General features: G+C 55.8%; 10 protein-coding genes and 1 non-coding gene across 11 annotated transcripts; 6 read left to right on the top strand and 5 right to left on the bottom strand.

Moving 5' to 3' along the window:
- The first annotated feature begins 3,219 nt into the window (after positions 1 to 3,219).
- QBC33DRAFT_344992 (uncharacterized protein) lies at positions 3,220 to 5,008 on the top strand. The gene is made up of 3 exons (XM_060423786.1): positions 3,220 to 3,804; positions 3,867 to 4,674; positions 4,745 to 5,008. Exons 1-3 carry the CDS (start codon positions 3,667 to 3,669, stop codon positions 4,975 to 4,977), a joined length of 1,179 nt encoding a protein of 392 aa, XP_060285376.1. The 5' UTR covers positions 3,220 to 3,666; the 3' UTR covers positions 4,978 to 5,008.
- A 1,579-nt stretch (positions 5,009 to 6,587) lies between these two features.
- On the bottom strand, positions 6,588 to 6,659 carry QBC33DRAFT_t30. The gene has a single exon. It is a non-coding gene; the product is annotated as a tRNA-Glu (tRNA).
- Positions 6,660 to 7,250: 591 nt separating this feature from the next.
- QBC33DRAFT_513399 (uncharacterized protein) lies at positions 7,251 to 8,188 on the top strand (the record flags this gene model as incomplete). The annotated part of the gene is made up of 2 exons (XM_060425974.1): positions 7,251 to 7,525; positions 7,609 to 8,188. The coding sequence occupies 2 exons, from the start codon at positions 7,251 to 7,253 to the stop codon at positions 8,186 to 8,188; spliced, it is 855 nt and encodes a 284-aa protein (XP_060285375.1).
- Positions 8,189 to 8,894: 706 nt separating this feature from the next.
- Positions 8,895 to 11,972, top strand: QBC33DRAFT_605492 (uncharacterized protein; the record flags this gene model as incomplete). The annotated part of the gene is made up of 6 exons (XM_060432281.1): positions 8,895 to 9,117; positions 9,175 to 9,520; positions 9,581 to 9,797; positions 9,862 to 10,173; positions 10,234 to 10,719; positions 10,804 to 11,972. 6 exons carry the CDS (start codon positions 8,895 to 8,897, stop codon positions 11,755 to 11,757), a joined length of 2,538 nt encoding a protein of 845 aa, XP_060285374.1. The 3' UTR covers positions 11,758 to 11,972.
- A 32-nt stretch (positions 11,973 to 12,004) lies between these two features.
- On the bottom strand, positions 12,005 to 13,490 carry QBC33DRAFT_344886 (ferredoxin reductase-like protein). The gene is made up of 4 exons (XM_060423784.1): positions 13,200 to 13,490; positions 13,046 to 13,127; positions 12,412 to 12,955; positions 12,005 to 12,336 (listed from the first exon to the last, which is right to left on the bottom strand). The coding sequence occupies exons 1-4, from the start codon at positions 13,354 to 13,356 to the stop codon at positions 12,187 to 12,189; spliced, it is 933 nt and encodes a 310-aa protein (XP_060285373.1). The 5' UTR covers positions 13,357 to 13,490; the 3' UTR covers positions 12,005 to 12,186.
- A 271-nt stretch (positions 13,491 to 13,761) lies between these two features.
- On the top strand, positions 13,762 to 14,959 carry QBC33DRAFT_532449 (uncharacterized protein). Its single transcript, XM_060427379.1, has 2 exons — positions 13,762 to 14,025; positions 14,186 to 14,959. Exons 1-2 carry the CDS (start codon positions 13,905 to 13,907, stop codon positions 14,692 to 14,694), a joined length of 630 nt encoding a protein of 209 aa, XP_060285372.1. The 5' UTR covers positions 13,762 to 13,904; the 3' UTR covers positions 14,695 to 14,959.
- Positions 14,471 to 15,383, bottom strand: QBC33DRAFT_344989 (uncharacterized protein). Its single transcript, XM_060423785.1, has one exon. It carries the CDS (start codon positions 15,266 to 15,268, stop codon positions 14,792 to 14,794), a length of 477 nt encoding a protein of 158 aa, XP_060285371.1. The 5' UTR covers positions 15,269 to 15,383; the 3' UTR covers positions 14,471 to 14,791.
- A 452-nt stretch (positions 15,384 to 15,835) lies between these two features.
- QBC33DRAFT_448038 (GDP-mannose transporter) lies at positions 15,836 to 17,204 on the top strand (the record flags this gene model as incomplete). Its single annotated transcript, XM_060424452.1, has 4 exons — positions 15,836 to 16,102; positions 16,159 to 16,249; positions 16,341 to 16,721; positions 16,777 to 17,204. 4 exons carry the CDS (start codon positions 15,836 to 15,838, stop codon positions 17,202 to 17,204), a joined length of 1,167 nt encoding a protein of 388 aa, XP_060285370.1.
- An 815-nt stretch (positions 17,205 to 18,019) lies between these two features.
- Positions 18,020 to 19,708, top strand: QBC33DRAFT_344664 (uncharacterized protein). Its single transcript, XM_060423781.1, has 4 exons — positions 18,020 to 18,034; positions 18,088 to 18,167; positions 18,228 to 18,536; positions 18,607 to 19,708. The coding sequence occupies exons 3-4, from the start codon at positions 18,405 to 18,407 to the stop codon at positions 19,678 to 19,680; spliced, it is 1,206 nt and encodes a 401-aa protein (XP_060285369.1). The 5' UTR covers positions 18,020 to 18,034; positions 18,088 to 18,167; positions 18,228 to 18,404; the 3' UTR covers positions 19,681 to 19,708.
- Positions 19,709 to 19,909: 201 nt separating this feature from the next.
- Positions 19,910 to 22,478, bottom strand: QBC33DRAFT_344707 (pyridine nucleotide-disulfide oxidoreductase-domain-containing protein). The gene is made up of 3 exons (XM_060423782.1): positions 21,790 to 22,478; positions 20,402 to 21,706; positions 19,910 to 20,321 (listed from the first exon to the last, which is right to left on the bottom strand). The coding sequence occupies exons 1-3, from the start codon at positions 22,160 to 22,162 to the stop codon at positions 20,248 to 20,250; spliced, it is 1,752 nt and encodes a 583-aa protein (XP_060285368.1). The 5' UTR covers positions 22,163 to 22,478; the 3' UTR covers positions 19,910 to 20,247.
- Positions 22,479 to 22,861: 383 nt separating this feature from the next.
- QBC33DRAFT_344777 (putative gnat family protein) lies at positions 22,862 to 24,576 on the bottom strand. Its single transcript, XM_060423783.1, has 5 exons — positions 24,561 to 24,576; positions 24,290 to 24,487; positions 24,145 to 24,196; positions 23,631 to 23,870; positions 22,862 to 23,392 (listed from the first exon to the last, which is right to left on the bottom strand). The coding sequence occupies exons 2-5, from the start codon at positions 24,349 to 24,351 to the stop codon at positions 23,030 to 23,032; spliced, it is 717 nt and encodes a 238-aa protein (XP_060285367.1). The 5' UTR covers positions 24,352 to 24,487; positions 24,561 to 24,576; the 3' UTR covers positions 22,862 to 23,029.
- Positions 24,577 to 26,552: the final 1,976 nt, after the last annotated feature.

Genomic DNA, 26,552 nt, shown 5'->3' with positions numbered 1-26,552 from the left:
CAGGGTCAGGGCTTTTGAGTGCCGTCGATGCATCCAAGCTGCCGTATGCAATACGAACTCGAATTAAAGGTCGACCTTACAGTGTGCTGCCTTCCTCGGCAGCCCGTGTGGCTTAATGTTAATGTTTGATTGCACATTGACCAGCTCACTGCCCATTGTTCCCCTACTCCGTATCGGGTGTTCCGTACATGCTACGAAACTGGCGTGTAGACAGCGCTGAGTCACTTGCTCAATGTACACGAATGTTGTCCCAGGGGCGAAATCGAAATCCCGCATCGGCGCACCGTCCCGGCCGCTTGCAGTTGTCCGTGCAGTCCGTGGGTACTCTGACATGGGAATATGAATTTTCGGGTGCCCCAGTTCGGCGGAACCGTGAGTGATTGGCCTTCTTTACTACTATTTACGTAGCTACGTACTGTAAATGGCCCACCTCTTCCACCGTCAAGCCCATTTTCCACACCGTTTGACATGGAAGTTCAGGACTGGATGGCACCTGAATAGCAGCGGGGCAGGGTGACCTGACGCCAGTTTGAAAGCTAAACTTGCCTATCTAGGCAGGCGTTCATTAGCTCTGGAGCAAACTGTCCTGGCTGACGCCTGCACCAGGCGATTAGCGTCGTTGAGCGATGTGGTCTTGAACTCTACCAGCGGCCATGATCTAGGCCTTGACTATCTTCTTCACTTGTATCCATTGATTCATGGATTGCCGTAATCCCAGGTTGCTCAATTGTTGAGCATCGAGCGCCCGTGCGCCCAATACTTCTTTTCGTGGTCTAGGTTGTCTGTTAGGGTGGCCGTTGGTGGCTCCGATTAGATCGCCATTGTTCCTGACGTATGTACTGTACCGTATGTATCTCCTCCTACCATGCTACATAGGTACCTCCATTTGTCGGGGGGCGGTGCAGATTAAGGCAACTGGGAACTTGGGTGATAGATGCTGAAAAGCCAATCGCAAGCAAAGGAATGTTGCTTGAACCACAACCAAGATCCCCCTTCTCCATTTCAGATCTGCCCGCCGCCCGCACATCAACGCAATGCCGTGGCAGATTTGGCGAGCCAATTGCAACGGGCCTTGGCCCCTTGCATCACCACGCTAACTACCTGACGGACAGATAGATGCACCTCGGAAAGGCAGCGTTGCACGCCGTTAAGAGGTAAGAAAAACAAGCCCGACTCATCTATCAATGGTTCCGGGGCCGATTACAAAATAAAGAAATCGGAACGGAATATCCTGTGTCGAGCATCGATCTGAACGCTCTGTCTTCTTCTTTTGGGGACCCCGTCGTCGGCCAGACTGACGGCGATATCTGGGGTTTTAAAGCTTCCTTCGTCAAACTATCACACCGTGCTGACGCACGGCGAGAATTGGCGCTACCTTGCCGGCGGTCTGCCGCCGGCAGGCATCGGGACAGCCCCGAGGTTGGGTATTCGTCAACCTTTGATCAGCAAGGAATTTAGGATTAAGAAGGTCTACCGTCGGCCGAGGCTGCGATAACTCTTCGCGGTCCGTTTCATTCTTGGGCCCAGTTGTTCTGGACGTCCCACCGGCTTTTACTATCTCGTTGCAGATCGCTGCGGAAATCGGGTTGTCAAGCCAGATGACTCGGCATAACGCCTCGGCCACACCTTGAAATGGATGAAGAAACGCCGAGAGCATTAGATCAGTTAGAAGGATAGGTACCCCTCCAATGACATCTCCTGGGAAATAGCGCAGGCTTTGGTTTTCCCATCCGCCAGCCAGGTCCTGTGCGTGGCCGATAGGTATTGTACATACAGCACATACCTTAGTTGGAGACAAACCTCTGCACCCCCGGCTTGTCACAGGAGACCATCGGGGTGGCTTGGGTGAGGCCCGACAGGAGTCAGCCCGGTCGTACTTACCCTACATCATCGATGGAGGGAAGTCATGTCAGTAGCACTGGCCTTGTGCTGGCCCCATTGCCCAGGGTTCGGACGGGGACCAACTTTCCGACCTGATGCCTCATGCCCTTTACCACCTAATAGTTATGGCTTAACGGGCGCTTGCATTCTCAGGCTACGATTCATTGACAATGGCTTACGATCCAGCTTGTCCGCCGAAACAAGATCCAACCTCCTTCCCTGATCCTTTACCATTTCTGGTCTCTGCCTGCATATGTAGGTGGTTACCTACAGCAGTATAACATCATCTGCAATTTCCATGAAGTATGCCAGGAGGTGGGTCCGTGTAAGTAACGTGCTTGCCACGGTGCTGTCAGATCGTGACCTCAATCCATCCTTTGCAATTTCTTCATCTGGCTTGCGCCCCAAGTCCCTTGACGGGGGTTTGTGGGACGGTGGGGTGGTGGGCCGATGAGACCTGGGAAGACCCCTGTTGGTTTCCCCCAGCGTCAACTCTCCCGACCAGGTCATCGTCCCGTGTCACTCATTGCAGAGGGCAGCTAAACAGAAACAGGAGCTGTTCCTGTTTCCACCCATATGGAGTGCAGGTATGGAGATTAGCTGTCAGCCCTGGCCTCGGCCCTGTCAAAGCCCCTTGCTATGTATCCGTACCCAGTCTCCACCGCACATCACTTGTTAATAATCCACACACCCCGCCGTTACCCGCCTATGCCACCTATACCTACCTACGCAGTACTGCGGAGTGGTAAGGTTAGGTAGGTAGGTAGGTAGGTAGGTAGGTTATGTGTAGTTCCTATGTGATGAAGAGGAGTGTGCGTGTGTGTGCCTACGCCGCGTGCTACGGTCCTGACATTCCAGTCTATCCAGTTCTTCCACCGCGAACCTGACATCTTTGGTCTGTTTAATTGTCTCCTTCCTAACCCTGTCCTGGAGACTGCACTTGTTGCGTCTTGATTCAGTACCCCTCTCCCCACCTAGCAGAGTATGCCTGCCATGTGGGCAGAAGGGGAGCAGATATCAGTCCCAGGGTCCCCCCTACCCCATCGTCCGGATACATGTGGTGTACACTCACTACCTTAGGTTAGGTAGGTAGTTAGGTAGGTACTACATTACCTGCCTACAACCTACACCTCTACATTCTGCCATCCCTGGTTCCCTGTTCGCAAGCGCATGCTCCTTCCAGTTTAGCTTTGCCCATCAAAACCGTCTCCAAATCCCAAAGATGCCCTGCCCAAGATCTAATATACGCACTTGAGCCTCCAACTCCAACTTCCGTACCGTCTTCCACTTCCTTGCCTGTCACATCCTTACAAAAATTGTTACCTATACTACGTTGTTTTTGCCCTGGAGAGCCCTTCTCGCCACTTCAGATCTGTTGGTTTGAATCAAACTCGCCGTCACCGCCGTCACCGCCGTTCCTTGTCGTTCGCTCCGTTATATGATCCTGCCAGAACTCCCTCATGGACTAGGTGCCTAGACAAGACGTCTACCAATCGAGGGCCTCTAGCACATACATAAGACAGCCATTGTCTTCCTTGTCCTACGAACACCACCAGGCCTCACCCTATCCCGGTCATCATCGCTTCTCGCCTTTTCGGCCCATCTCCCCTTCGCTGGGTTCCAAAAAAAAACCAAAAAAAACGTCCGAGATCACGCCCAGCTGTCATTCACCGCGCCTCTGACCCCTGATCTACTCACAAACTCTGTGAGGAGTGACTTATAAAGTCTTCCTCGCCACCGTCGATCGGATCGTGCTTAGGCAGAATCACCGACAATCGTGCCACCATGTCTCTACCCGGACTCGGACCAAGGGACCACTTCCGGATAGGGGAGTCATTTAGATGGCATGCAGGAGGTCAAGCAGACTCGACCTGGAAGACTCAAGATGCCGGTGACAGACTCTCTTTACCATCCATCCGCCAGGTAAACGACTGACTGCTCACTGCACCACGAATTCTCGGTGCAAGAACTAACCGGGTTCATAGATGATTCCGGAGACAGAAATTGGCACCATGGGCCTGGTCGCAGCTTCAAGAGCGTCGTCATCAACTGCATCGCCAATCTCTGGCCATTCTGGGGCAGTGACTACCCCCGAGTATACTTATTCATCCTATTCAAACAAGCGGCGGCGCGTGTCGTGGGGCGAAGAAGACGACGAGAGGGCAAGCCAGGTCCCAAGACTTTATTCCCATTCCTTGAAAGATTCGCCAGGGCTCTACCCCTATCCCTCGCTAGCTTCCGCAAGGCAGCCTCCTAGTACTGTATCTCCCACGACAATCCCGAGACCGGCAACAGAGTCTTGGGCTGGTCCTTCGCGAATGGTGCAAACCGGCGTTCTTCCGCCCATCGGGGAACGTCGACGGACGCTACCCAATTTTGCCTCGTTGCCCACACACCAGCAGTCGGTTGAAGACTACCCTTCAGAACGCCCACGGATGGCTGCGTTCTCGAGCAATAGCCAGATGGCTGCGATGGAGGCTGATACTCGTCCTTCTCAATCTGGAGACTCCTATGGATCATACCATCCGGCCCGGGCTCAATCCCACTCTCTTCGCCCACCTCTTTATGATCAGAATAGTCGCAGTCCCGTGCTACGTTACCCAGGGTCCGCGCGTGTGAATGAACGCGGTGGAACAGTTCCGATCAAGGACGGCAAGCGCCCCAAGAGACGAGGCAACCTACCTAAGGAGGCAACGGATAGCCTTCGAGCCTGGTTCATTACTCATCTGAAACATCCCTATCCGACTGAGGAGGAGAAGCAGCAGCTCTTGGGGCAGACTGGCCTAGAGATGAGTAAGTTGGGCCACCTAGACGTGAGCTATCTATCTATGGAAGATAATGCCGCTAACAGGTTGTCTGCCAGACCAAATCTCCAACTGGTTCATCAATGTTCGACGCAGGCAATGGCGTTTAGCCGTACGAAACAGCCAGGCCGATGTCCTGTCACCCAGCCGAACTTCGAATGGCCGGTCTCCCGATGCCTCGGGGAGGACCGATCGCGATAATGGCGAGAGACTCAGTGACGACGAAGGGAGCACATGCAGCGATGATTCGAGACCGACGAATGCCGAGAGATCGCCAACATACGAGACGTGAACACCTGAGAGAATTTGCCTACCCGGCTGGCCACTTTTAACCACTCCTCTCAAATAACTCTCTCAACTGGTCAGCGCAACCAGACCCCGATAAATATCGACGCGCGCCGAGAAGGACTGCGTTATCATCGACATATCCGGCATATGTATCAATATGTAAAGGCGCGAGAAATCTAAAGGAAGGAAAAGTAAAGGTAAAGAAAAGGACAGGAACGGCAAGGAAGGCGAGGCCATATGATGCATTATGATTGCAATGAGTTGTAATTTCGTACTTGTATTGATATCGATTTTGAGCTTCAATTCCCTGGACAGTTCTGAGCGGACTGGGCTTCGACGCCAACTATAGCGGCATGTTGAGTGGCGGTGTTCCCTGGGTAAGAACAATGGCATGGTGAAGAAGATCCCCTTCTCCCTCCCCCTCCGCTGCCTTCCCCGGGCTGGGCGAGCTCCCAGTCGATCTCGCTTGGCACGCCGATACACGTACCCCGACTCATGAAGTCTGTCTGCCCTCGCGCCATGGAAAGTATTTGCAAGTGGAATCATTCACAACTAGAAGTAACAAGGTTGTACTCGACTGCCCAACCGGAAGTTATCAGATGGGAGAATTGAGAAATGGGTGGCAAAAAGGGGCAGCAGGCGAGTCGCCCCGAAGGCGAGTGAGGAACAGTTGAAGAAGCGATACACCACCGAATTACCCCATTACCCCATGGCTGCGACTGTAGATCCCCCCATCTTCTCCGTTGATCTTTTGGACTTGTTGGGACGTTCTGTGGACGTTGTCACCAGACGGGCTGCGCGCAGATCTATGAATAGACAGATCTGCAAGATCTGCGGTCGATTTTGGGATTGGAAGGCTTCGACGCAGAACCGTGCAGGGACCGGGAAAAAAAAGGGGGGCTACAACCCGACGGGAAAATTGAATGCAGCAATGACACGTCGAACCACCTCGCTTGCAACTACCAAGTCTGGTCGTTGGCCGATGACCTATACATCAAGGAGGATTAGGAGATGACCACACAGTCTCTCAGAGCTCCGGTGTCGCTACAGAGCCTAAACTAGACCGGCGAGGTCCCTCAGGAGCCCGGCTCTACCTCTGACCATCTGCAGGAGTTTGAGGACTCTGATGATGAGAAGGCGACACACAAGCCATTCATGTCACATCGTTGGCGGGAGACTGGGACCTCCGTTGGGCGAGAGAAAACTATCTACAACTATGTCGAGCGGAACCATGTAGGCCAGCCCACAGCCACATCGGGAAACTGGCCACATGGGAAGGTGTCGACAAAGATGGCTGACGGCAACAGAGCCCAACCAGGAGAATACACAGCAACTGGAGAAGTTATTAGAGCACTAGCTAATTCAAGCTGCTGACGAGCACGCAAGCATTAAAAGCGCATAGTTGCAACTTCCTACGGATCCGTACTGTTACTGCCTAAGCAATTCCGTAGAACCATGGTCACTACCTACAGAAAACAAAAGAAACAGCAGCTATATAATATTGAACTGAAACAGTTAGAATGGTAAAAATATAAACTTCACAAAGCTGGAAAGGAGACAGGGAAAGAAAAAGAAAAAAAAAGAGAGTAAGAGGAGAAATAATCAAAAAATTGACTCCGGTACGGGGAATCGAACCCCGAGCCCCGCGGTGAAAACGCGATATGTTGACCGTTACACTATACCGGATAGCACGTTCTTATAGGTTCTCGTTTTCCGCACATATAAAGATAGCTGTGGGCCAAGAATGATATCTCTCTGCAACGATCTGTTCAAGCGTTAAGGCGTCTGAATAATTTCCTGCCAGCTCCACTTGCAAGAAATATGCAATAGCGTAATGACACCTACTGCTAGCACAGACCCCTGCCGCGTGCCAGAATGGTCAATTCAAACGTGGAAGAACCTACGTTCTAAGTAATGCAGATGATCGGGAGGCAATCGGTGATGGAACTTATAAGAGCAGCTATCATTCAGATGTGTTATCGGGCCAGTTAACGGAATGTGGTTATTTGGAGCTGCGAAATCTATCGTCCACAAAATGCAACGGAGGAACAATAGAACAGCAGTACCCGCCCCCCGACCTTCAGTGGGGATGAGGCGATGCTGGTGTCTCGCATGGAATGGTTCGACGCGGCGGCTTCCTTGCTTCGTCATGCAACAAATGCAGAATCACTGATGTTCTAGAGAAGGATGGCCTGCCTTAGACCGCTGAGCGCTGTAACTACCTAGTATCCGATATATTTTCACTTCCTTATCATTTCCTTCCCTTGTATCGACAGAATGTACTCTTACATTGTGGCCTTCGTTGCCTTTCTCGTACTCTTCTACAACCCAATCTCAGAGCTCCTCTCACCGGCAACACCGCAGATTCGGCGAACCCCCCGGCCGCAAATCAACTTCGACCTACTGGCACCAGAACAGGACACAGCCAATGGGACGAGCATACAGTGCCCCGAGGACTCCTATTCCGTCCACATCTTCTCGAGGGAGCCTCTAGTCCTGTACATCGAGGGATTCCTACGGCCAGAGGAGCGGGCTCACCTCCTTGAAATCAGGTCAGTTGGCGCACGTCCCCCCCCCCCTCCCCCCCCAAATCCCATGATCATCAACCATTCCCATCCGGCTAACACCCAAACAGCGAGCCCATCTTCGAGCCCTCGACCGTGACCCACGACGCGGGCTCGACGGCGCACCGCGACGCCGGCGTCCGCGACTCGGAGGTGGCGCTGGTGCCGCGCACGGCGGGCGTGCGGTGCGTCGAGGCGCGCGCGCGCGCGCTGCAGGGGTGGCGCGACGAGGTCTGGGTCGAGCGCCTGCGCGTCCAGCGCTACCGGCCCGGCGGCCACTACGGGCACCACTTCGACTGGAGCTCCGGGCGCGGCGGGTGGGGGCGCGTCAGCAGCTTCATGGCGTGGGTGGACGACGGCGACGGCGCGCTGGCCGGCGGCGGTACCGAGTTCCCCGCCCTGAGGGGCAGTGGCGATCCGAGGTGGTGCCGGTTCGTCGAGTGCCCTGCTAATAGCACCAGGGAGGGGGATGGAGGGGATGACCAGGGGGGGACGGTGTTTAAACCGTTGGTCGGCAATGCCGTCTACTGGGAGAATTTCCGCGCCGATGGCACGGGGAGTGGCTACGAGGAGACGTGGCACGCCGGGCTGCCCGTCGTTGAGGGGGTAAAGGTTGGGCTGAACATTTGGAGTTGGGGCAGGATCGAGTGAACAGGCAAGGCGTGGTAGACCCGGCAACAACCGTAACTTGCATATTCACAGCCGCGCTTCAGCTTGATTGAAGACTGAGGACGGGACGTGTGCATGCCTCATTAGCATGCACGATCGGGACGCATCTCGATCGGGATGTAATGCCGGCCCATTTTCATTGTTTCCTGGTGGACCGGATCCGGTTGTGGACGATAGCCAAGGGCCTAAGCGTGGCTAGCTACTAAGCTTACGCACACTTCGTCTGAACCAACAGGCACGGCAAAGAGTCACTGGTCACGCGGCGTTACACCAGCATCGCTAACGATCTAGCCGGCGTCTTCTGATGGAATGGTGCGGATCAGATAACAAGCCACAGAATTGAGGCTCGCCGATGACTCACATTTAACTGTGACGGAGGCGCCTGCTTGGCTGGAGATGTCGGTAGTCGGAGCAAAAACCGTCCGTTCGCCTATGCGACCCGCACTGGCCCAAGCCCACAAGGCTCAGCACACGGAACACGGGGGATGCGTAAAGGGCTTTTAAAGCAAACAAGCCCCGTGGCTTACGTACACTCTCATATGAAGAGAGAGAGGACGTGTAAAGATTGAAATGCCTTGAATGGGGATCGCTGCCCCAGGTTCGATGCTGAGTCTCGCCACCTCCATCCTCGATTTTGCCGCCAGCGGCATTGGAAGTCATAAGCGTCCGGTCCGGGCAGACCACGGCCATGCCGAGACCTGAATCAGCCTTGTTGGACGAATCGTCCGGCGCTCCACAGCCCTCGGAGCTGCTCGCATGTTCAACCTGCCGAAGCCGAAAACTGAAATGTGACCGGTTGAGGCCCGCTTGCACTCGGTGTGCCAAGGCGAAGAGCGAGTGTACCTATCCGGCATCGCGGAGGAAGCCCGCCGCCAAGCGAAAGAATGCCAGGGAGCTCGAGTCGCGATTGGGTAAGGGGGAAGAAGTCTCGTTTCTTTTGACGGCATCATTTACTAAAGAAATCCCAGCCAAATTAGAGGGCATGCTGAAAGGCGTCAGCACCGTTGGAAGTGTTGGCAGCACCAGCAAAACTGCTGAAAATGTTATCGATGTTGACAGCCAGGGAGGCAGCTCGTCCTCTGCCGCACAGGAAATGGAGACCATGTGGTTTGGAGGGGAGTTTGACCTCGACGAGTCCTTCGTGACAAACCTCCTGAATGGTGACGTGCCCCCCGTCGGCCCTCCTCCGCAGCAAACTCCTCCTTCCATCTCGGCCGACGACAGCCCGGGCGGCTTCGAATCTTTCCCTACCGGTGAGATGGTAGGGCTGGGCCAGTTCGAGACTCTTCCTCCGTTCGCACTGATCGAAGAATTGTGAGCCGCATTCCGTTTGCCCACCCGCTCAAAGCCCAACCCATATTAACATCGATGTAGGCATAACATATTCTTCCAGAAGCAGCACAGCTTCATCCCAATCATCCACCAGGGTAGGTATATTCGCGCCTTCCACTCGGCTCCGCATATGAGGCCTCCGATGTGCCTTCAATACGCCATCTGGGCGATGGCGGCAAATGGCCACGAGGAGTATGGGAGCTATTCCGATATCTTCTATCAGCGCACACGGCGCTATTTGCAGGACGATGAATTAAAGGTATGGCCTGATCCTGATCACAGGTGCAGCGATTCAGACACCCTCACTACAACTTTCTGAATAGGGGTTTGGAGAACACTCCCTGACCGTTGCCCATGCGCAAGCATGGGCGCTGACTGCGACACTGGAGGCCCGTTGCATGTTCTTCACGAGGGCAGGGCTGAGCTCGGCAAGATGCGTGAAGCTGATCCACATGATGGGCCTTCACCGACTTGATGATGTCCCAGACGAGCAAAAACTTGTGGCACCGCTCCTTCCTCCCTCACAAAGCTGGGTCGAGCTTGAAGAGAGACGACGTTGCTTTTGGGGCGGATTCTGCATCGACAGCCACGCCAGTATCAGCACGGGATGGCCAACCCTGATTAACATCGACGAGGTATGCTATTGAAACTTGGTGGCGGAGAGGGGAGTCAGGTGCTGAAGCCTTGTACTTTAGGTCACCACGCTGCTGCCGAGCTCCGAGGAAGCTTTCAATGTGGGCCGGGAAGAGAAATCACCGACCCTACAAGAAGCCTTGAAAGGGGCGGATTACTCTACCTTCGCTGGCGCCTCAGTCATATGCCACATCTTCAACAAGATCATGAAGCACATCCACCGGCCGACGCCAAATGACAGGGCCGACGATGTCAACAACGGCACGTTCTGGAAGCGACACCGAGAACTCGACAATGACCTGTCCAGCATCTTCATGTTCCTCCCCGAACGCTTCAGGCTGCCGAAGAACCTTCGGGACCCAGTAGCTGTCCATACCAACCTCAATCTCCACGCCGCCGTCATCTGCCTCCACAACGCTGCCTGTGACAAGGTAGACACGTTCAAGCTACCGGCCCATCTGAAGAAGATGAGCCAAGACCGGTCACTGACGGCCGCCCAGGAGATCACTAACATCACGAAGCTGACCTCGCACATCATGACGAGCTATGTAAGTCCAGCCCAGTCGGCCAGCGCAGCTCCTTGACAGAACCTATGGGCGCCGTTCCTGTCCCAGAGCTAATGCGGCCAACAGAAAAGCCCGCTAGTATCGCTCTCGCTGTACTGCGCAGCATCGACATACATCTACCAAGAGAAAGACACACGGGGCAGCTGCGACATGGGGAATCTCGAGTTCCTCGTCAACTGCATGCTGGCCATCAGCAGGGAGCACGTCATCACTCGGGCCTTCCTGCAGCAGGCCCTTCTAGACATCGAGATCAACGGCATCACCACGTCGCTCAAGATCCCCCCCCGCGACAAGATGCCCAACAACACCTCCTTCAACAGCATTCCCCTCCTCGCCCGCAGCTCCGTCTCCCGCCGGCCGGGCGTCCCGCCTCCGCCCCCCTGCAGTCTCCGCGGGCCGCCCCTCCAACACAACGGGCGCAACCGCTGGCCCTTCCCCTCCTGGTCCACCACCAGCAGCTCATCAGCCGACAGGGAGGAAGGAACCAGCCCCGACAGCGCCCAAGCCACCCCGACCACAACCGCAACCACCACCGCCCCGCCAACCAAGCGCAGGCGCAGATCTCCCGGCCCGACGGCGCCGCCCGCCCCCTCCCTGACGACAAAAGCACCAACGAACACAACCACCACCACCACAACGCACGGCCCATCCGTCTGGGGTGCACCCACCTCCACCGCCGCCTCCTTCGCGACGCTGGCGCACCGCGGCAGTGCCGCCCGCACCGGGTCATCGTCGTCGTCGTCGACCGCGCTCCCCCGGACCGCACCCCCGGGTTGCGGTGTCCTGCCTCCGATGCCGGCGGCGCCGGGAGGCGGGAACGTGGCGCAACACCAGCCGCAGGAGCAGGAGCAGCAGATGCCCGATCTTAGCATGTTCCCTGATATCGGGGGGCAGTGGAGTCTTGATGATCTCGGCTTTGATGATGGGGCTGGGGGCGAGGCGTGGGCTTTTCTTGTTGATGAGGGTGGTGGTGGTGGCGGCGGCGGCGGAACGTGGGGTGGGGAGGCGGGAGCTGGGTAGGGCCAAGGGGGTTGGTCTTCATTGTCTTTATTATACGGGGGCAGCTGTGTACAACATCGTGCCATGATACCATGGAAAGGATATATAGCCCGAGGGGGTTCGGGCTGGCAAAAAGAACCGTCTTGGAAGGATGGTTGGTGGGTTTACGGCGTTGGTGTACAGACGAGATGAACACAACTCAATCTTAATCTAATCTCCACCCGATCAAAACGGATGAAGCCGAACTCCTCAAGTCTTATCTATACCTGTCCGTCTGATGCTCTTTTCTCGTGACAAAAACTCCCTTACATATATTATTATCATGACATTCGCGGATAGTCATCTCAGCGAGGGCCAAGCACTAACCACGCGATATCACAGCACAATTGACCCAACCCCCCCCACCCCCTCCCGTTACTCAACAAAGCCCCCCAGACCAGGTACCAGAGCTTAAAAGGCAAAGACCTGGTCCTCGAGCTTGCTGACAGGCCGGGCCTTCTTGTATCCCAGGGCCTCCGTCGTCTTCTTCAGTCCGCTGATCATGGGCGGTGGGCCGCAGAGCAAGATCTTGACATCAGGGGCGGGTTTCGGGAGCCATTTCTGCGGGGGTTCTCGTTAGCCAGAGCACTACAATTTTAAGAACAACCAAATAGATCAGCAAAAAAGGAGCCTCACCGTGATCATGTCAGCCGTGACGTAGCCGACGCCGCCGGTCCACCCGGCGGGCGGCTTGTCGAGGACGTAGTGGACGCGGAAGCCCTTGTCCTCGGCGGCGAGGGCGTCGAGGTCCTCCTTGAGCAGGATGTCCTGCGGTGTTACGTTCGCGAAGATGAGGTCGACCTCAGTGCGGTCGCCCGCGGCGCGGCCGCGGATGATGGCGCGCACGACCTGCAGCATGGGCGTGATGCCGGTGCCGCCGGCGACCATGCCGAAGTGGCGGACCATGTTGGGCGTGTAGACGAAGGCGCCCTTGGGGCCGCGGACGCGGATCGTGTGCCCCACCGCCAGGCCGGCCATTACGCGGCTGATGTTGCCCGTCGGGTACGACTTGATCAGGAGGTCGAAGTAGCCCGGCTGGTGGTCGCCGCTGATGGGCGTGTACGACCGCACGATCTCCTTGCTGCTGCCGTCCGGCTGCGCGATGTTGGCGCCGATCGAGATGTGCTGCCCGATCGGGAGGCCGAGGATCGAGGTCGGCGCTGGGAGGCTGAAGCGGTAGCTGGGTTTGGGGAGAGGAGAGGTCAGCTTCAGGGGGGTCCGGAAGTCCATTCGCTCGGATCTCCGCGGAGATGCACGCTCTTTCACTTACATGGCGACATTGTGAGAGATGACCGTCTTCTCCTTTAGCTCAAACTCTTGGAAGACATCCGGCTTCAGGACCTTCTTCGGCTCTGTACGCCCCCCAATTTGTCAGAAACCCGCAAAACGTTGAGTAAGTTGAAAGGCGGCGCGGGTCAGCTCACGGAGGTTATAGAACTTCAACGCGCCCAGAACGACCGCGAGAAGGGCAGCATATGGTGTCCACTCCATCTTCACGATCACCATCCCAAAGATAAGCAGGCCCGCGGGTATGTAAATCCCGTGGATGTACTGGGATGCAAACAGCGACTCGGCCGCCATTCTGGTCACCTCTATCTCAACAGCTCCCAATGCTTGGGAAACGGGCTCTTTCGTCGGATTGGAAGGCGGCAAACGGTTCTCGAAAGGCCAGAGGAGCTTCTGGCACCTAGATTTCGACGCTGGCGAGTTGCCGTTGGGCTCTCAATTTCAATTGACGGAGGTGTGCGAATTCGATGAGTGGGCCAACATTTTTTGCTGCTCGACCCATTTCGGCCTCCGATGGGCCGGCAATTGCTCTAGCTCCAATTTCGGGGGGCGCGGGCGGTGAATGGCAAACCTTGGGTCCGTAAAATTCCATATGCCCCAGGGCCCCTTGCCCCGGAAAATAAGTATTCCCGAACATTCCGAGGTTCGGGGTCGGGTCGGGATGGCAATGAAGATTGGGGGAGGGAGCCCGACGGGAGAGGGGAGATGCACCTGTTGGATTAGGTACTTCGTAATTTATTTTGGTACTGGATTCTCTGCCCGTGTATGTTCTTGCCATCCCCCTTACCCCACTTTCAAATCCAAGGCTACCGAGGCAGAAAGGAAGAGGTAGCGATTTCGCAATGGGAGATGCCGGCGCCGAAGAGCCTCCATTTCCCTTGACGGAGGTGGACAAGTGGGTACTGTCGCAAACCGACGAGGAGTACAGGTACCACGATTGGGAAGAGCTACGGCAAATCATTGGTAAGCTTTTTCAATCGTGCCTTCAACTAGCTAGGTAACTAGCTACCCATCGCCGCAGAGCCAACCAAGGCCAGGATGGGGGACCTTCGCCTGCACCTTATCCTGAGTGCCAGCTCTCCTTGGAAGCTTATTAGATCCTGTAAATATTGACAGTCACCAGAGACGAACAACCTCTCGGTCCTCAAAAGGAAGCCATCCGATTTGCGTCGATACATGAAATGGACTGCAGAGACCAAAGCTCAGTATGGGAGCATGACCAAGTATCTCATGGTCCATCGCTTGCCCAAGAGCTGGGGAGCCACACCTTTCCAACCAGCATCTGTCATCCCCTTCCAGGATCCGTCAGACTATCGCGTCCTCGTCAATGACTGGCCATATGGCTTTACCCAAGGAATCAGCCACATAGTAGTCTGGTCACGAACTATCATCCCAACCGACCCAGAGTCGGGCGACATGACCCCAGAGAGCAGGAAAACCGTCGAGAGTTTCGTGGAGAGCTATTTCGTCAAGAGCATCGGGCCCGGAGGTGAACATCGAGTGATGTGGTTCAAGAACTGGGTTGCTTTGCAGAGCGTCAGGAATCTGGAGCACATCCATGTGTTGGTGAAGGACGTCGATCCTGCTCTCCTGGCGGAGTGGACGAAAGAAGAGGAGTACCATAGACGATAGGTGGACTCGAGGTATGGCAAGGCCCCGGATATGGAGTGACGACGGGACACAACTGTCAGGCCCCTTGCCAGGCAGTTGTGGCGGCCAGGATGAACGCCTAAGCCGCTCTTCTCTGCTTCCGATTACCTGCCGGTTCGTCGGTGCCCATGCCGTTCAATTGACCCATTTGCCTTGCGGCTCCCATCAAGCCGTATCCCTTGTAGGCTCCGTAGGCGGGCACTACAGCCCACAGCAGCCAGAACCAATTCCCGAAAAAGATGACCACAACGTTTGTCGCCCAAGTCACCCAGATGATATCAAACATGTATTCCGTCAGGCCGGGTGCTGCGAGATCCTCACCCGAAGATTTGAGGGCATTGGTCGATGGGTCGTAGGTTGGCCGGCCGGTCCTCTCCAGAGTAAGCTCGCATAGGAAGCTGGGGATCGACAGCATAAACCATAGGTAGAGAGAGCGTGTGTGGAAAAAGTAGCGGGAAAGAAGAAAGATGCCATTGACCAACAGCGAGCCGATATGAAGCTTATTCAGTGATGCCGTGTTGGATCTAGCACGATCCTTTCTTGCCTTCTGAGCCATTTTGAGGATGTGAGGATGTGAGGATGCGACGTAACCAGGTTTTTTTGAGCAATTAGATTATAAGTTGCGCGGATCAATGATGGTGTCAAAATTCGGAGGAGCAGGTTCTCCTGCCATCCCAAGTTATCGCAGCCCAGGCCCGGGCGCCGCGTCGTTACAAATTCCTTAGTTACCTAAGCAGACAGCCTCACAGGGGTATCTGATTTCGCCGTTTTCTCTAGCGTCCAATTGGCCCCCTTCTTGACACGGGGATTTTAGCAATTTAACGAACCTAGTGTATCCCTAGGAGTAGAGTTGAGGAATTCTTCTAACCTCTTACGCGTCTTCACACGAAGTTACGAACCTTGACGAGCAACCGTCGTTTGAACCCGGACACCTTCCTTCCTAAGGCTGCGATTTCCTTGCCGACGCCTCTATCCGATAGACCTCTCTCCCTTGGGCTCTGAGCGTCCCGTCTGCGAGAATTGCCGACCAGCCGTCATACCTTCAAGGCGCTGCATCCTTAATTGGACCTCGTCTTTCTCTCCATCAGTCGCTCGTTTCCATCCGTCTCGAAGCATCGCAAGGATGTCGGACAAGAAGAATGAAGACTTTGTAGTGCGGATGCCCGAGGGCGGTGCCTTCGAAAGCGAAAAGGACCCCTTCCTGACCAGGACCAATTCCCACCGAGCTCGTCAAGATGCGGGCCTGACTGCCGTCTACTCCAAGCTCGACAACAGCCCGGGAATCTCTATTCTTGCCTACTGCCTGTCGTCGATCAGCATGACTGTTGTCAACAAATACGTTGTCTCGGGATCGGCATGGAATCTCAACTTCTTCTACCTTGCAGTTCAGGTACGAATCTGAGGGCACGCGACCACTTTGCGCGCATATCTAACGTTGACCGGCAGTCTATCGTCTGTATAGTGGCGATCATATTTTGCAAGCAAATAGGCGTGATCAAGAACCTCGCTCCTTTCGACACAACAAAGGCAAAGAAATGTGCGTACACCGATATCCTATATCCGATTCCTGATTTCCGATTCTTGGTTCCTCCCTTCAAGCTACATTTCGTGTTGCTGACTGCGGCTAGGGTTCCCTGTCTCCCTGCTTCTCGTGGGCATGATCTACACCAGCACCAAGGCCCTCCAATTCCTATCCGTCCCGGTTTACACCATCTTTAAGAACTTGACCATCATCGTCATCGCTTACGGAGAGGTGCTTTGGTTCGGCGGCAGTGTCTTGCCGATGGCCCTTCTCTCCTTCGGACTGATGGTGCTCAGCTCGGTCATTGCGGCCTGGGCTGATATCCAAGCCGCGATTAACGGAGTCGGCTATGCGCCCGATGCCTCCGACACCCTCTCGACCTTGAATGCCGGATACGCGTGGATGGGCATGAATGTCTTCTGCACGGCCGCGTATGTCCTCGGTATGCGCAAGGTCATTAAGAAGATGAACTTCAAGGACTGGGATAGTAAGTTTCGGGAGACGCCGTCGAGGTTTGCGCCGGGAGCTGACACGTGTCATAGCCATGTTCTACAACAACCTTCTCACCATCCCTGTTCTCATTATCTGCTCCCTCATTGCTGAGGACTGGTCCAGCGAGAATCTGAGCAAGAATTTCCCGCTGGAAACTCGCAATGCCCTGCTCATCGGCATGATCTACTCGGGCCTTGCCGCCATCTTCATCTCCTACTGTTCGGCGTGGTGCATCCGAGTAACGTCGTCGACCACCTACTCCATGGTTGGAGCCTTGAACAAGCTTCCCATTGCCGTCAGCGGCCTTATCTTCTTCGACGCGCCCATCACGTTTGGCAGCGTCTCAGCCATCATCGTCGGCTTCTTCAGCGGTCTTGTTTTCGCCTGGTCCAAGATCCCGGCGAAGAAGAATCTCTTGCCCACCTCTCAGCCCGTGATGAGCGCGAGCTCTCAGAGCAACAGGGATGCCAACTCGTGAACGAGAGAGCGTGCTTGAGCCGGACCTTTGCGTCGTGGCGGCGTGTCGTCTCAGTTCCGAGATGCCTGCATTGATCCCGGCACCCAACTAATTCCCATAGAGAGCTGGCGCAGGTCGGTGTCATTGCTTGCGGTTTGCGTTCAACGAGTGGCAACCTTGACGGGGCCGTGCTCTCGAAGAAGAGCGCAGCCTCTTGGATCCCCTTTCGTTTGTATTCGTGTAATGCATGTCGGACTTTGCTTGACCTACACTGTTTTAAAGGCTCAGATCTGTTATTTGCTCCTACTTATTTTTCAACCTTAACTTCTTCGTCTTCTTCTGGGTTTGCCATAGACTCTTTGCACGGGGGCAGACAGGGATTCTACAGCGTATACTCTGCACACTTCAACAGAGAAGCGCACGCATAACTGGCGTTTTGGGCGGGGGAAGAGCCGGTGACAGCCTCACTCGAGGAGATGTCGGGTTTGCTCGAGACAGTGGTGGTCCACTGTGGCTGGCGGCAAAAAAAAATGGCGAATGAACTACATGCACTACATCTCTCATGTAATGGCCACCTACCTACTTAGCGTAGGAAACCTACCTATCTAAGCAGTCAACCTCTGGATCCGGTCGTGATGCTTGGCTCATTGTGCGTGTCGCGTATACGAGTCAGCGGTTGGCCAGTGTGCGTGGTTCAGTCTCATGCCCAGGATGAAAGCGGTCTCCCGGCAGTGTCTCCAGCCCGCATTTGTGACTTTGCTTCCATGTGAGAGCCCCATGATTCAGTGAGAACGCGCCTATTACCAATAAACCATCAAGAACCCCCACCAATGGTCGCTTCTACTGTTAGTGTATGTGTAACGCCCCTCGCCCCCGCCCCGGCTGTTCATTAACCTCCTTCTAGTGCCCATAGCTTAACTCGGGCTGGCAATTGAAACCCGCCGCAATTCTCGAGCAGCCCCGCATTGGCGCACGAGAGAGACAGTGAGCTCTCCCCAGGCTGGTAAGCCAAAACGTCACAACATGACATGACTTATAGGGCAGCCCAGGATGTATATTACTTGCCGCTGCTTCTTCTGTACAGGACAGGCCGACGACAACAATAAAGCAACCTGAAGCCGGAGGGGAAAAAGAAAGAGAGAAGGGGGGAAAGGGGAACAACCCGAGAAGGATTGAGGGCCGCGCAGCACGCGACACACGGCACCCGCACCCACAGTCGCCATGGACTCGCGAAGTACGCAGGATGCCGGCTCAGTTGCAGGGTCCGACACATGTGCGAAACCCAGACTGCAGCTTCCGCCGAGCTGCGACCCGCCCCAACCTGGGGCGCCAACGAAGCAGCTCGTCTGGATCGTGAGTGTGCCGAGCGTGTATCATCCATTATTACTGTTTATATTTCTGGGCTAACCCACAACCCCCCCAGGTCTTTGGCGGCACCGGACACATGGGGCGGTCGGTGGTCAAGAGCGCGCTGAGCCACGGCGACCTGGTGACGACGGTGGGCCGGGTGTTTGAGTCGACGCCCGAGTCGATGGTGCAGCAGAACGACAACTGCCTGGGCATGCTCTGCGACATGCGGGCGAAGGAGTCGGTGGCGCACGTGATCCAGAAGACGCTGGAGCGGTTCGGGCGTATCGACTGCATCGCGAACTGCTCGGGCTACGGCGTCATCGGGTCGTGCGAGGACCAGGACGACTACGAGGTGCGCAACCAGTTCGAGACGAACTTCATGGGCACCCTGCACATCATCCAGTGCACCCTGCCCTACTTCCGCCAGCAGAACGCGGGCCGGTACCTCGTCTTCAGCTCCACGTCGGGCGCGCTGGGGGTCCCGGGCCTGGGCCCCTACTGCGCGACCAAGTACGCGGTAGAGGGCCTGATCGAGGCGATGCTGTACGAGATCGACTCGTTCAACGTCAAGGCGACGCTGGTCGAGCCGGGCCTGGTGCGGCGCGACGAGCCCGACTCCAAGACCAACCCGCTGCCGACGTGGGGCCACTTCTTGATCAAGCCGGCGTCGGAGGCGTACGCGCACGCGACGTCGCCGGCCCTGCACGCCAAGCGCATGGTGCAGTGGCTGGGCGAGAGGCAGCCGACGAGCGCGGTCAAGTGCGCCGAGCTCATCTGGCAGCTGGGCCACTGCTCGTACCCGCCGCTGCGCCTGCTGCTCGGCAGCTACGCCATCGAGAGCATCCGCGACCGCCTGAGGTCCGTCACGGAGGAGCTCGAGGACTGGAAGCACCTGCACTTCCCGGCCCCCGACGTGCCCGGCGCCGACAAGGGGGACGACGACAACAACGGCAGCGGCAAGGGCGGCGGCGGCGGGGACGGCAAGGGGGACGATGGCGGCAAGGGCGGTGGCGTGGACGGGGAGGAGAGGGAGATCAAGCTGGAGGGGGACGACGAGAGGGATGCTGGGGACGAGAGGGAGGAGAGGGAGGATGAGGAAATGGCCGATGCCGCGAGTCCCAGCCCGGCAGATACGGGGGCGAATTAGGTGTCGTTGGCAGTCATTATTATGTGCTACTCTTTTTTTTTTATATATATCTCACTTAACATGTAAGAGGCACGGATAAGATCATGGGTTTTTGTATGATACTTGTCTCTTCGACTCGCAGGCAGTCTGGATGCCTTCTTTTATAGCTTAAGCTGCTATTCCATACCGTTTTATTACGAGAGATTTGCATTAGGACCTCCTTGTTCGTCCTGATTGTGGCAGAGAGCAGGGGATTCTTGTTGACAGATCTGGATGGGCGGCTCATGGTTGGGTTGGCAACTAGAAACGGCTGCAGTCTATTATAAACCAGTCTATAAAATGATTCCATATCACCCCCATTCCATTTCATGTCCTCCTTTACGTGTGGCACCCACTGACTCCGATAGGAAGGCAGCATCCATGGAAGGAAGGAAGAATGCCCTTCCCACAGACTCGCCGAGCTCTTCCCTCTCTTGGTAATTGAACACACAAAACCCGCGGTCCATGGGGAATTAAGTATAGGTAAGGTAGGTAGGCATATGGCCCATATAAAGGAAAAATGTACCCTACGAGTATATCCCATTCTGTTTATTCTCTTGAGACATCACGGCCAAAGAGCTTCGACTTGAACCAGTCGTTCAACACGAGGAGGCGATTCCGCGCTGTTGTTATGGATTAGCATCTTTGTCAGGAGGCTGGCCCGGGGGGGGGTGGGGGGGGGGGAGGGGGCACGGAAACTCACAGCTAAAGCACATGGACAGATACGCGCTCCTCCAGAACAGGTAGGTCAGTCTCCCGCCGGCGGCGACATTGCCGTTGAACCAGCTGACGTCGGCAACGGCCTTCTCGCTGCCGATGTAGGCCAGGCTGCCCTGGTGGCTGTAGTGGAAGGGCTTGATGTTCTTGATGCGGCGCAGCTGGCGCTGGTATTCCTCGAGGCGGCGCGAGGCCTCGGCGGCGTCGCCGGGCTGCAGGTTGAGCGACGAGCTCAGGTCGCTAATCTTGTCCTCGAGCGCCTGGGTCTGCGCCATGTTGTTGAACAGCCGCGCCAGGAAGCTGCCCTCCTGGCCCGCCACCTGCGCCGTCGGTGCGTACCCGGCCACGGCGCAGTCGCCCACCGCCCAGATGTCGCGCGTGCCCTGCACTACCAGGTACTCGTTCACCGCCAGTCCGCGCCGCGAGTCCTTCTGCGCGGGGATCCGGGACATGAGGTCCTTGACCACGGGACGCACCGCGTTGCCCGTCGCCCACACGAGCAGGCCGTAGGGGAAGATGATGGTCTGCTTCTCGCCGTCCGGGCCCGTGACCTGCGCCTCGACCGTCTTGTCCGTCACATTCTTGACCATGGTCTTGGTCCGGACGTCGATCTTCTCCTCCTTGAAGGTGCTCTCGGTGTAGTCGATCAGCTGCTTGGAGAAGCTGGGCAAGACGTTGGGCAGGGCCTCGATCAGGGTGACGCGGAACCGGTCGCTGATGTCCGGGACCAGCTTCCGGATGTCCTCCTCGAAGAAGTCCTGCAGCTCGCCGGCAAACTCGACGCCCGTCGGCCCGCCGCCCACGACGACCATGTGCAGCAGCCGGTCGACCTCCTCGGGGGTCTGGTCCTTGAAGGCCGCCGTCTCGACGCAGTCCATGATCTTCTTGCGGATCTGCTGCGCGTCGCCAATCTCCTTGAGGAAGCACGAGTGCTCGCGCACGCCGGGGATGCCAAAGGTGGCGTTCTCGGCCCCAACGCCGATCACGAGCATGTCGTACGGCACCTCCGTCTCCGTCATGTCGCCCTGCACCTCGGAATTGTCCGCGATGCGCACCACCTTGCGCTCCGGGTCGATCGAGCTGGCCTCGGCCTCGTAGAACTTGACCGCCGCCTTCTTGTGCCGCAGGATCGTCCGTATGGGCTCCATGATGGACCGGTGCTCGACCGTGCCGGTCGTGCAGGAGGGGAGGAGCGGCGTGAAGAGGAAGTAGTTGCGCGGCGAGATGACCACGACGTTGTAGTTCTCCGTGTCGAGCTTCTTGAGCAGCGAAACAGAGCCCCATCCGGTCCCTGTGATTTGCGGCCGAACCCGGTCAGTTGTCACACATCCATTGACGCTCGTCTGTTGAGTTCTCCAGGATGCGAAAACTTACCTAGTATGACCAGTGTCTTCTTGGTTGGATCTGCGTCGGCCTGGGGTTCAGGGTGCCTGTCCTGGTAGATGCCATAGCCAACGTAGCCAATGCCACCCAGGAGCGAGAGGTAAGTTAATCTCCAGGTCCATCTAAATACCCTGAACCTCCTGGGCCTCTTTGGCGCCGCCGCGTCGGCATATTGTCTTCTGAACTGGCGGGTGACCGTCGCTGTCCTGGTGTTGTTGACCTTCGCCCGGGTGGCGGCTCGCGCAGGCACGGCGGCTTGACGGGATGACGTCGTGAGCAACCTAGATGGGGGGTTCCTAGGAACCTTCGCGACAGTCAATTGACGCGGCGCGAGAGCCCTGAGGGCGCGGGATGCCGAAGCCATGACTCCCGATCGAACGATTGAACGATATAAGAGGGGACGACTCGAAAGGAGAGACTGCGAGGTGAAAGACTCTGAAAAGAGTCATATAAAGGTGAATCACAGCAGATTGCGCCTCGCTCTTTTTTTTTTTTTTCCTTGGTCCCGCCCCTAGCTAGCGATCTAGGTTAAAGCGGCCGAGCGGAGGGCTTGTCTATGCTCTGACTAGCTAGGTATTTCGCGCGATTTTGTCTCTCCATTTTTCTGCTGACCCATCATATCTTTTCATAAAAAATAGTTTTATTTCATTTTGTATTTGCGCAGTATTTCTTTCCCTTTCCTTTCCTCCCTCTAGACTACCGGTATCGGCGGTGAAGAGTCTAAGTAAGGTGAATGAGGTGGGAATAAAACAGATAAATAGCCATGTCAGAAGCCTCCAGTCCCATTCAGCAACCTTCCCAGTGCCAATCCGGGGCTTTACGGAACTACTGTTTATACTTGTAGCCTTTCTCTTCAAGGACCTATCCGGATGTTCCTCGAAGCTATGATCCATCATCTATTTCTGATTGACTGCCTGCCTGGTTCCCCTCATGAACAAGGTTCACATGCTTTCGGCATGTTCTATGGGAGAAAGTGCATCTTCCCGAGACTCCTGACATGTGTTGTCAATTCACGGGCAGATCCAGGACACTGTCAAGCTGGCTACGTGGTACCCTCGTGAGTGCACGCCCGGAGCCGTATCTCGGCCGGAGGTCCGACTCGCTCCGGTTACCGCAGAGCTCGGCTCCCTGTCCGAACGTAGTGCTTCAAACCCGGCGGGTCTGGCGGCCCTGGCGCCGTTGCTATGTGGACCTGGCCAAGCCAAGTTATGAAGCTCGCCGGTCTAGTGTACTAGCTGCTTTCCAACTCCCGGTTTTCCTGATTTTCCGAATCGCCTCGTCCCGTTCTCGGCTCGCGGACCATGCAATAGAGCGTGCACTTCTCCCCTTCGTCGTCGCAGTCGAGCTTCGTCACAAATTCGAAGCCCATGCGCTCGTAGATCCGGATGTTTGGCACGTCTCTGCTCGCCTCGAGGTAGCAGCACATGCCCTCCGCGTCCGCCTCGTCTGTGACGGCTTTCACGAGCCTCTTGCCAATTCCCTGGCCTTGGCACTTTGGCAGGACGACCATGATGTTTAGGAAATAGTACCCGCGAGGGTCCTTCCAGGCGATTGAGTGTGCTTTGGCTTGAGCATCTTTCCAGATGTAGTAGCGCTAGACGTGGTTTCTCCGTTAGCGACCTTGGTGGTTAGGGCATTCTTGACAGAGAATGTCTGGCGTAGCAAGTGCAATTGACATTTGATGCAGCGCGGGAGGAATCGGCAAGATCGTCCCGAGTCCTGCTCACCCATCGTCCCGGCCTCGAACCAATGTGGGCTTGATGTTCTGAAGAAACCGGGCAAGAAGTCGAGAATAGGCAAGGATCAGCAGTTCCAGCACCGTGTCAACCTACCTTTACGTTGAGGCCGCCTCTGCCATGCCAAAGATTCATGCCCACCTGGCTAAACCACAGGCGCCAGCTCTCCAGCCAGCCGCTCCACGACTGAGGCCGGTCTGCCCGCTCAGGCGGAAGCCACATGGCGATGCCCAGGACCTCGTCACTGCCTCCCTCCTTGGCGACGTAGAAGAGGCCGTTACGTATGCCCCAGCGGCACCGTATCCCTAGCGAGACAGCATTGCGCGTGGGGTCAAACTATGCGAGAAGACAGACGCGTCAGTGGGACATGAAACAATGCGGTGCTGAAAGGGGTGAAGCTTGTCATGCATCACGTGCGGGAGGATACTGGGCGGGGGCCAAGATAACGAGGCAGTTGAAACTAGGTGGGGGGTTCCTAGGTAGGTAGCCAGAAAATAAGGGGAATGGAGGCAGCACTGGCGCCAGGAGAATCTTCTGAGAATGTACTGCAATTTGCGACTCCGGAAAGGACGAAAGGAGACGTCAGCGTCGGAAGGAAAGAAATGGCAACCTTTGACTTGTCGAACATCCAGTTGTTGTACGGGTCGTCGGCAAATGCTTCTCTTGGAAGCTGTTAGCGATCTACGCGAGAGGAATGTGCGATCAAGAGACTCGTAGACTCGTCCTGGTTCGGTGGCCGGGCAGCATCCACTTACTGGATTGCAGCGACAGAGCCGGGAATATCTGCCTCAGTCATGCGGGAGATATGGACCGGCATTATGTTTCCAAGACTAGGTGGTGATCTCTTATCGCGGCTAAACTGAGCTTGCTTGCTGTGCTTGTTCTCTCCGGTTGGTGTCGTCAACAGTTTGGTCGGAGGTTTATTCGTTTGTGTAAGTCGGCGGGAGTTGCCGCTAGTGGATGCCTCGTGGTAAGTGTACACCACTACATACGGAATACACTACACTAGAATTCAATTGTACTAACCTGTGCTATGTGCCGAAGTGCCCAGGCCTGGGACCATCATTTGATGCGACTTTGTGGGGTTAAAAGGCCCTCTCCGGTGGCTGCTCTCAACCCAAGCCTTCTTGTTAGGGATATTGTGTACTCGCCAGGGCAGAGTCGGAGGGCTAGGCTGCCCTTCTCGGTACGGATATGTACCTATCCGTAAGTTCGGAGTATCTCGAACCTTTCCGAATCTCGGGCGCTGTCCGTGCACGGGACCGGCGATGCCGAGGAGGCTCTCTCTATGATGGGATCAGCATCACCTTTGCTTCGAGGAGGAGCATCGATCGAACTTCCCATAGATCTTGTTCGTCCCATTTGCGCGCCACCGAGTAAGCAGACTCTTATTCTCTATTAATGGTCCTGTCCACGCGTTCTGGTCATCTTCCGCTCGAAGTGTGTAGTCGGATGCCTGTGTTGCCTCTTCTTCACACATGATGATTTGGACAGGCTTTATTCGAGCATATCAATGGCCCGGCTGCACATACACTACATACCGAGGTAGCTAGCATTTTGGCACCGATTACTCCGGCCTGAAGATCCCAATGAGATCCAACTACTGAACCCAGAAATCAATCGGCTTCATCCTAGTGGCAGAGCTCGAAATCAGGCATGCAACAGCAACAATAACCTTGAACTGTGCCGGATTCCGGATGCATCAACCCTTGCACAGTACTACTTCGCAAGGAAATGTATGCCTTGGCGAAGAAGCTTGAGTTCGAGGATAAGTCCGGACCATGATGAATAATTAAATGAATAATTCTGCGAAGGGAGGAGTGCGCAGCTCCAAAGTTCCAAAGTCGGTGGCCGTGCGTCCAATAAGTGAGACCCCAAGTTCCCCGTCCCTGTCGGTTAGTGCGCTGAAACGTTGCGGGACCTTGCTGAGACTCCAACACCCCTCACAGTTCTGCACCTGCAACCTCTCACATCTCACTCCTTGGCCCCATCTCCTCCATGGCTATGCTACTGCGCAGTAGTTTTGAGATCCCCCCTGGCCCATCTTGCGTCGATGAGGCAGCCCTCGACGATCTAGTCCGCAATGCCTACCAAAGCTGCGAATTCACTGGTCTTGGCTATTGGCTGGCTCACTGGCCCCCCCTTCCTTCATCCGGTCAGTGGGCTCGCGCGAACACTGGAGATCTCGGCAAGGCTTGACTGAATCTGTGTCGCGTGGCTCCCTTCCGCAATATGACACACACAGAGAGAGTGAAGCTGTGACCCCTATCCCTGGATACCCGAGGCTGCCCCTACTAGCCTTCCCTTGCTCCCGCAGACTGCCCTTCCTGAAGCACTCGTGGATGCAACCCGGGGCATCATCTGTTATGCTTCGACGCCCCGCGCGCCAAGTTGATCTGCCCAGGGCTATTACAGTTCCACATCCACCTCTTTTCCCCTTCCTGCCTGTTCTACTCCTTCTCTCTTTCATTATCTTCCTCAAGGCAGGCCTTTCCTTTGATCACTTTTTTTCTCGCCCCTGTATATGTTCAAGTACGGGTACACTTTCTTCTGTATGTTCTTTAGCATACCGTGTAATTCGATTCTCAGTCTGTCTCTCCTGCATGCTTCTTGGCCTTAAATTACTAAACGACGTACCACACCGACGGAGTCATCCTGGAAGGAAGCATCCCATTGACGGGTGCTTTGAACCGACCACAGTCTGGCGACTCTTCAGGAACGAAGGTGATGCTGAGGGGAGAGGGAATGGCGCCGCTTGTAACCCGGCAGCGTGAGGACGAGCTGAAACCGGGCGAAAGCCGGCTCCTCATAACAGCGAGGAAAGCCTCCGACGATGGAAGTAACGGTCCGGGTCCGAGTTTCCTCAACGGCAAAGACAAGTCGAATAGCAAAAACAGTGATGATGGTCCCGGTAAAGGACCGGGGCCGGGACAGGGAAAGGGGACAGGAAACGGCGGGGATAATCAAAAGGGAGATGATGGCAAAGGACAAGGTGGCGGCGGATTAGGCGGCCTCGGT

Source organism: Phialemonium atrogriseum (assembly GCF_030411735.1).
Source record: "Phialemonium atrogriseum strain 8032-3 unplaced genomic scaffold QBC33scaffold_7, whole genome shotgun sequence".
Taxonomy (NCBI): Eukaryota; Fungi; Ascomycota; class Sordariomycetes; order Cephalothecales; family Cephalothecaceae; genus Phialemonium; species Phialemonium atrogriseum.
This window is presented reverse-complemented; position numbering and strand designations above follow the sequence as displayed.

Bases quoted from the DNA above. Each gene is read 5' to 3' on its own strand.
- QBC33DRAFT_344992 (XM_060423786.1), top strand. From the start codon at position 3,667: ATGTCTCTACCCGGACTCGGACCAAGGGACCACTTCCGGATAGGGGAG. The intron at 3,805-3,866 runs GTAAACGACTGA...CCGGGTTCATAG, and splicing joins CTTTACCATCCATCCGCCAG to ATGATTCCGGAGACAGAAAT. The intron at 4,675-4,744 runs GTAAGTTGGGCC...GTTGTCTGCCAG, and splicing joins GCAGACTGGCCTAGAGATGA to ACCAAATCTCCAACTGGTTC.
- QBC33DRAFT_344886 (XM_060423784.1), bottom strand. From the start codon at position 13,356: ATGGCGGCCGAGTCGCTGTTTGCATCCCAGTACATCCACGGGATTTAC. The intron at 13,128-13,199 runs GTGAGCTGACCC...GGGGGCGTACAG, and splicing joins GTTGAAGTTCTATAACCTCC to AGCCGAAGAAGGTCCTGAAG. The intron at 12,956-13,045 runs GTAAGTGAAAGA...CCCCAAACCCAG, and splicing joins ATCTCTCACAATGTCGCCAT to CTACCGCTTCAGCCTCCCAG.
- QBC33DRAFT_532449 (XM_060427379.1), top strand. From the start codon at position 13,905: ATGGGAGATGCCGGCGCCGAAGAGCCTCCATTTCCCTTGACGGAGGTG. The intron at 14,026-14,185 runs GTAAGCTTTTTC...GACAGTCACCAG, and splicing joins AGAGCTACGGCAAATCATTG to AGACGAACAACCTCTCGGTC.
- QBC33DRAFT_344989 (XM_060423785.1), bottom strand. From the start codon at position 15,268: ATGGCTCAGAAGGCAAGAAAGGATCGTGCTAGATCCAACACGGCATCA.
- QBC33DRAFT_344664 (XM_060423781.1), top strand. From the start codon at position 18,405: ATGGACTCGCGAAGTACGCAGGATGCCGGCTCAGTTGCAGGGTCCGAC. The intron at 18,537-18,606 runs GTGAGTGTGCCG...CAACCCCCCCAG, and splicing joins CGAAGCAGCTCGTCTGGATC to GTCTTTGGCGGCACCGGACA.
- QBC33DRAFT_344707 (XM_060423782.1), bottom strand. From the start codon at position 22,162: ATGGCTTCGGCATCCCGCGCCCTCAGGGCTCTCGCGCCGCGTCAATTG. The intron at 21,707-21,789 runs GTAAGTTTTCGC...CGCAAATCACAG, and splicing joins GAAGACACTGGTCATACTAG to GGACCGGATGGGGCTCTGTT. The intron at 20,322-20,401 runs GTGAGTTTCCGT...CCATAACAACAG, and splicing joins TCTGTCCATGTGCTTTAGCT to CGCGGAATCGCCTCCTCGTG.
- QBC33DRAFT_344777 (XM_060423783.1), bottom strand. From the start codon at position 24,351: ATGCCGGTCCATATCTCCCGCATGACTGAGGCAGATATTCCCGGCTCT. The intron at 24,197-24,289 runs GTAAGTGGATGC...ACAGCTTCCAAG, and splicing joins GGCTCTGTCGCTGCAATCCA to AGAAGCATTTGCCGACGACC. The intron at 23,871-24,144 runs GTTGCCATTTCT...CTTCTCGCATAG, and splicing joins GGATGTTCGACAAGTCAAAG to TTTGACCCCACGCGCAATGC.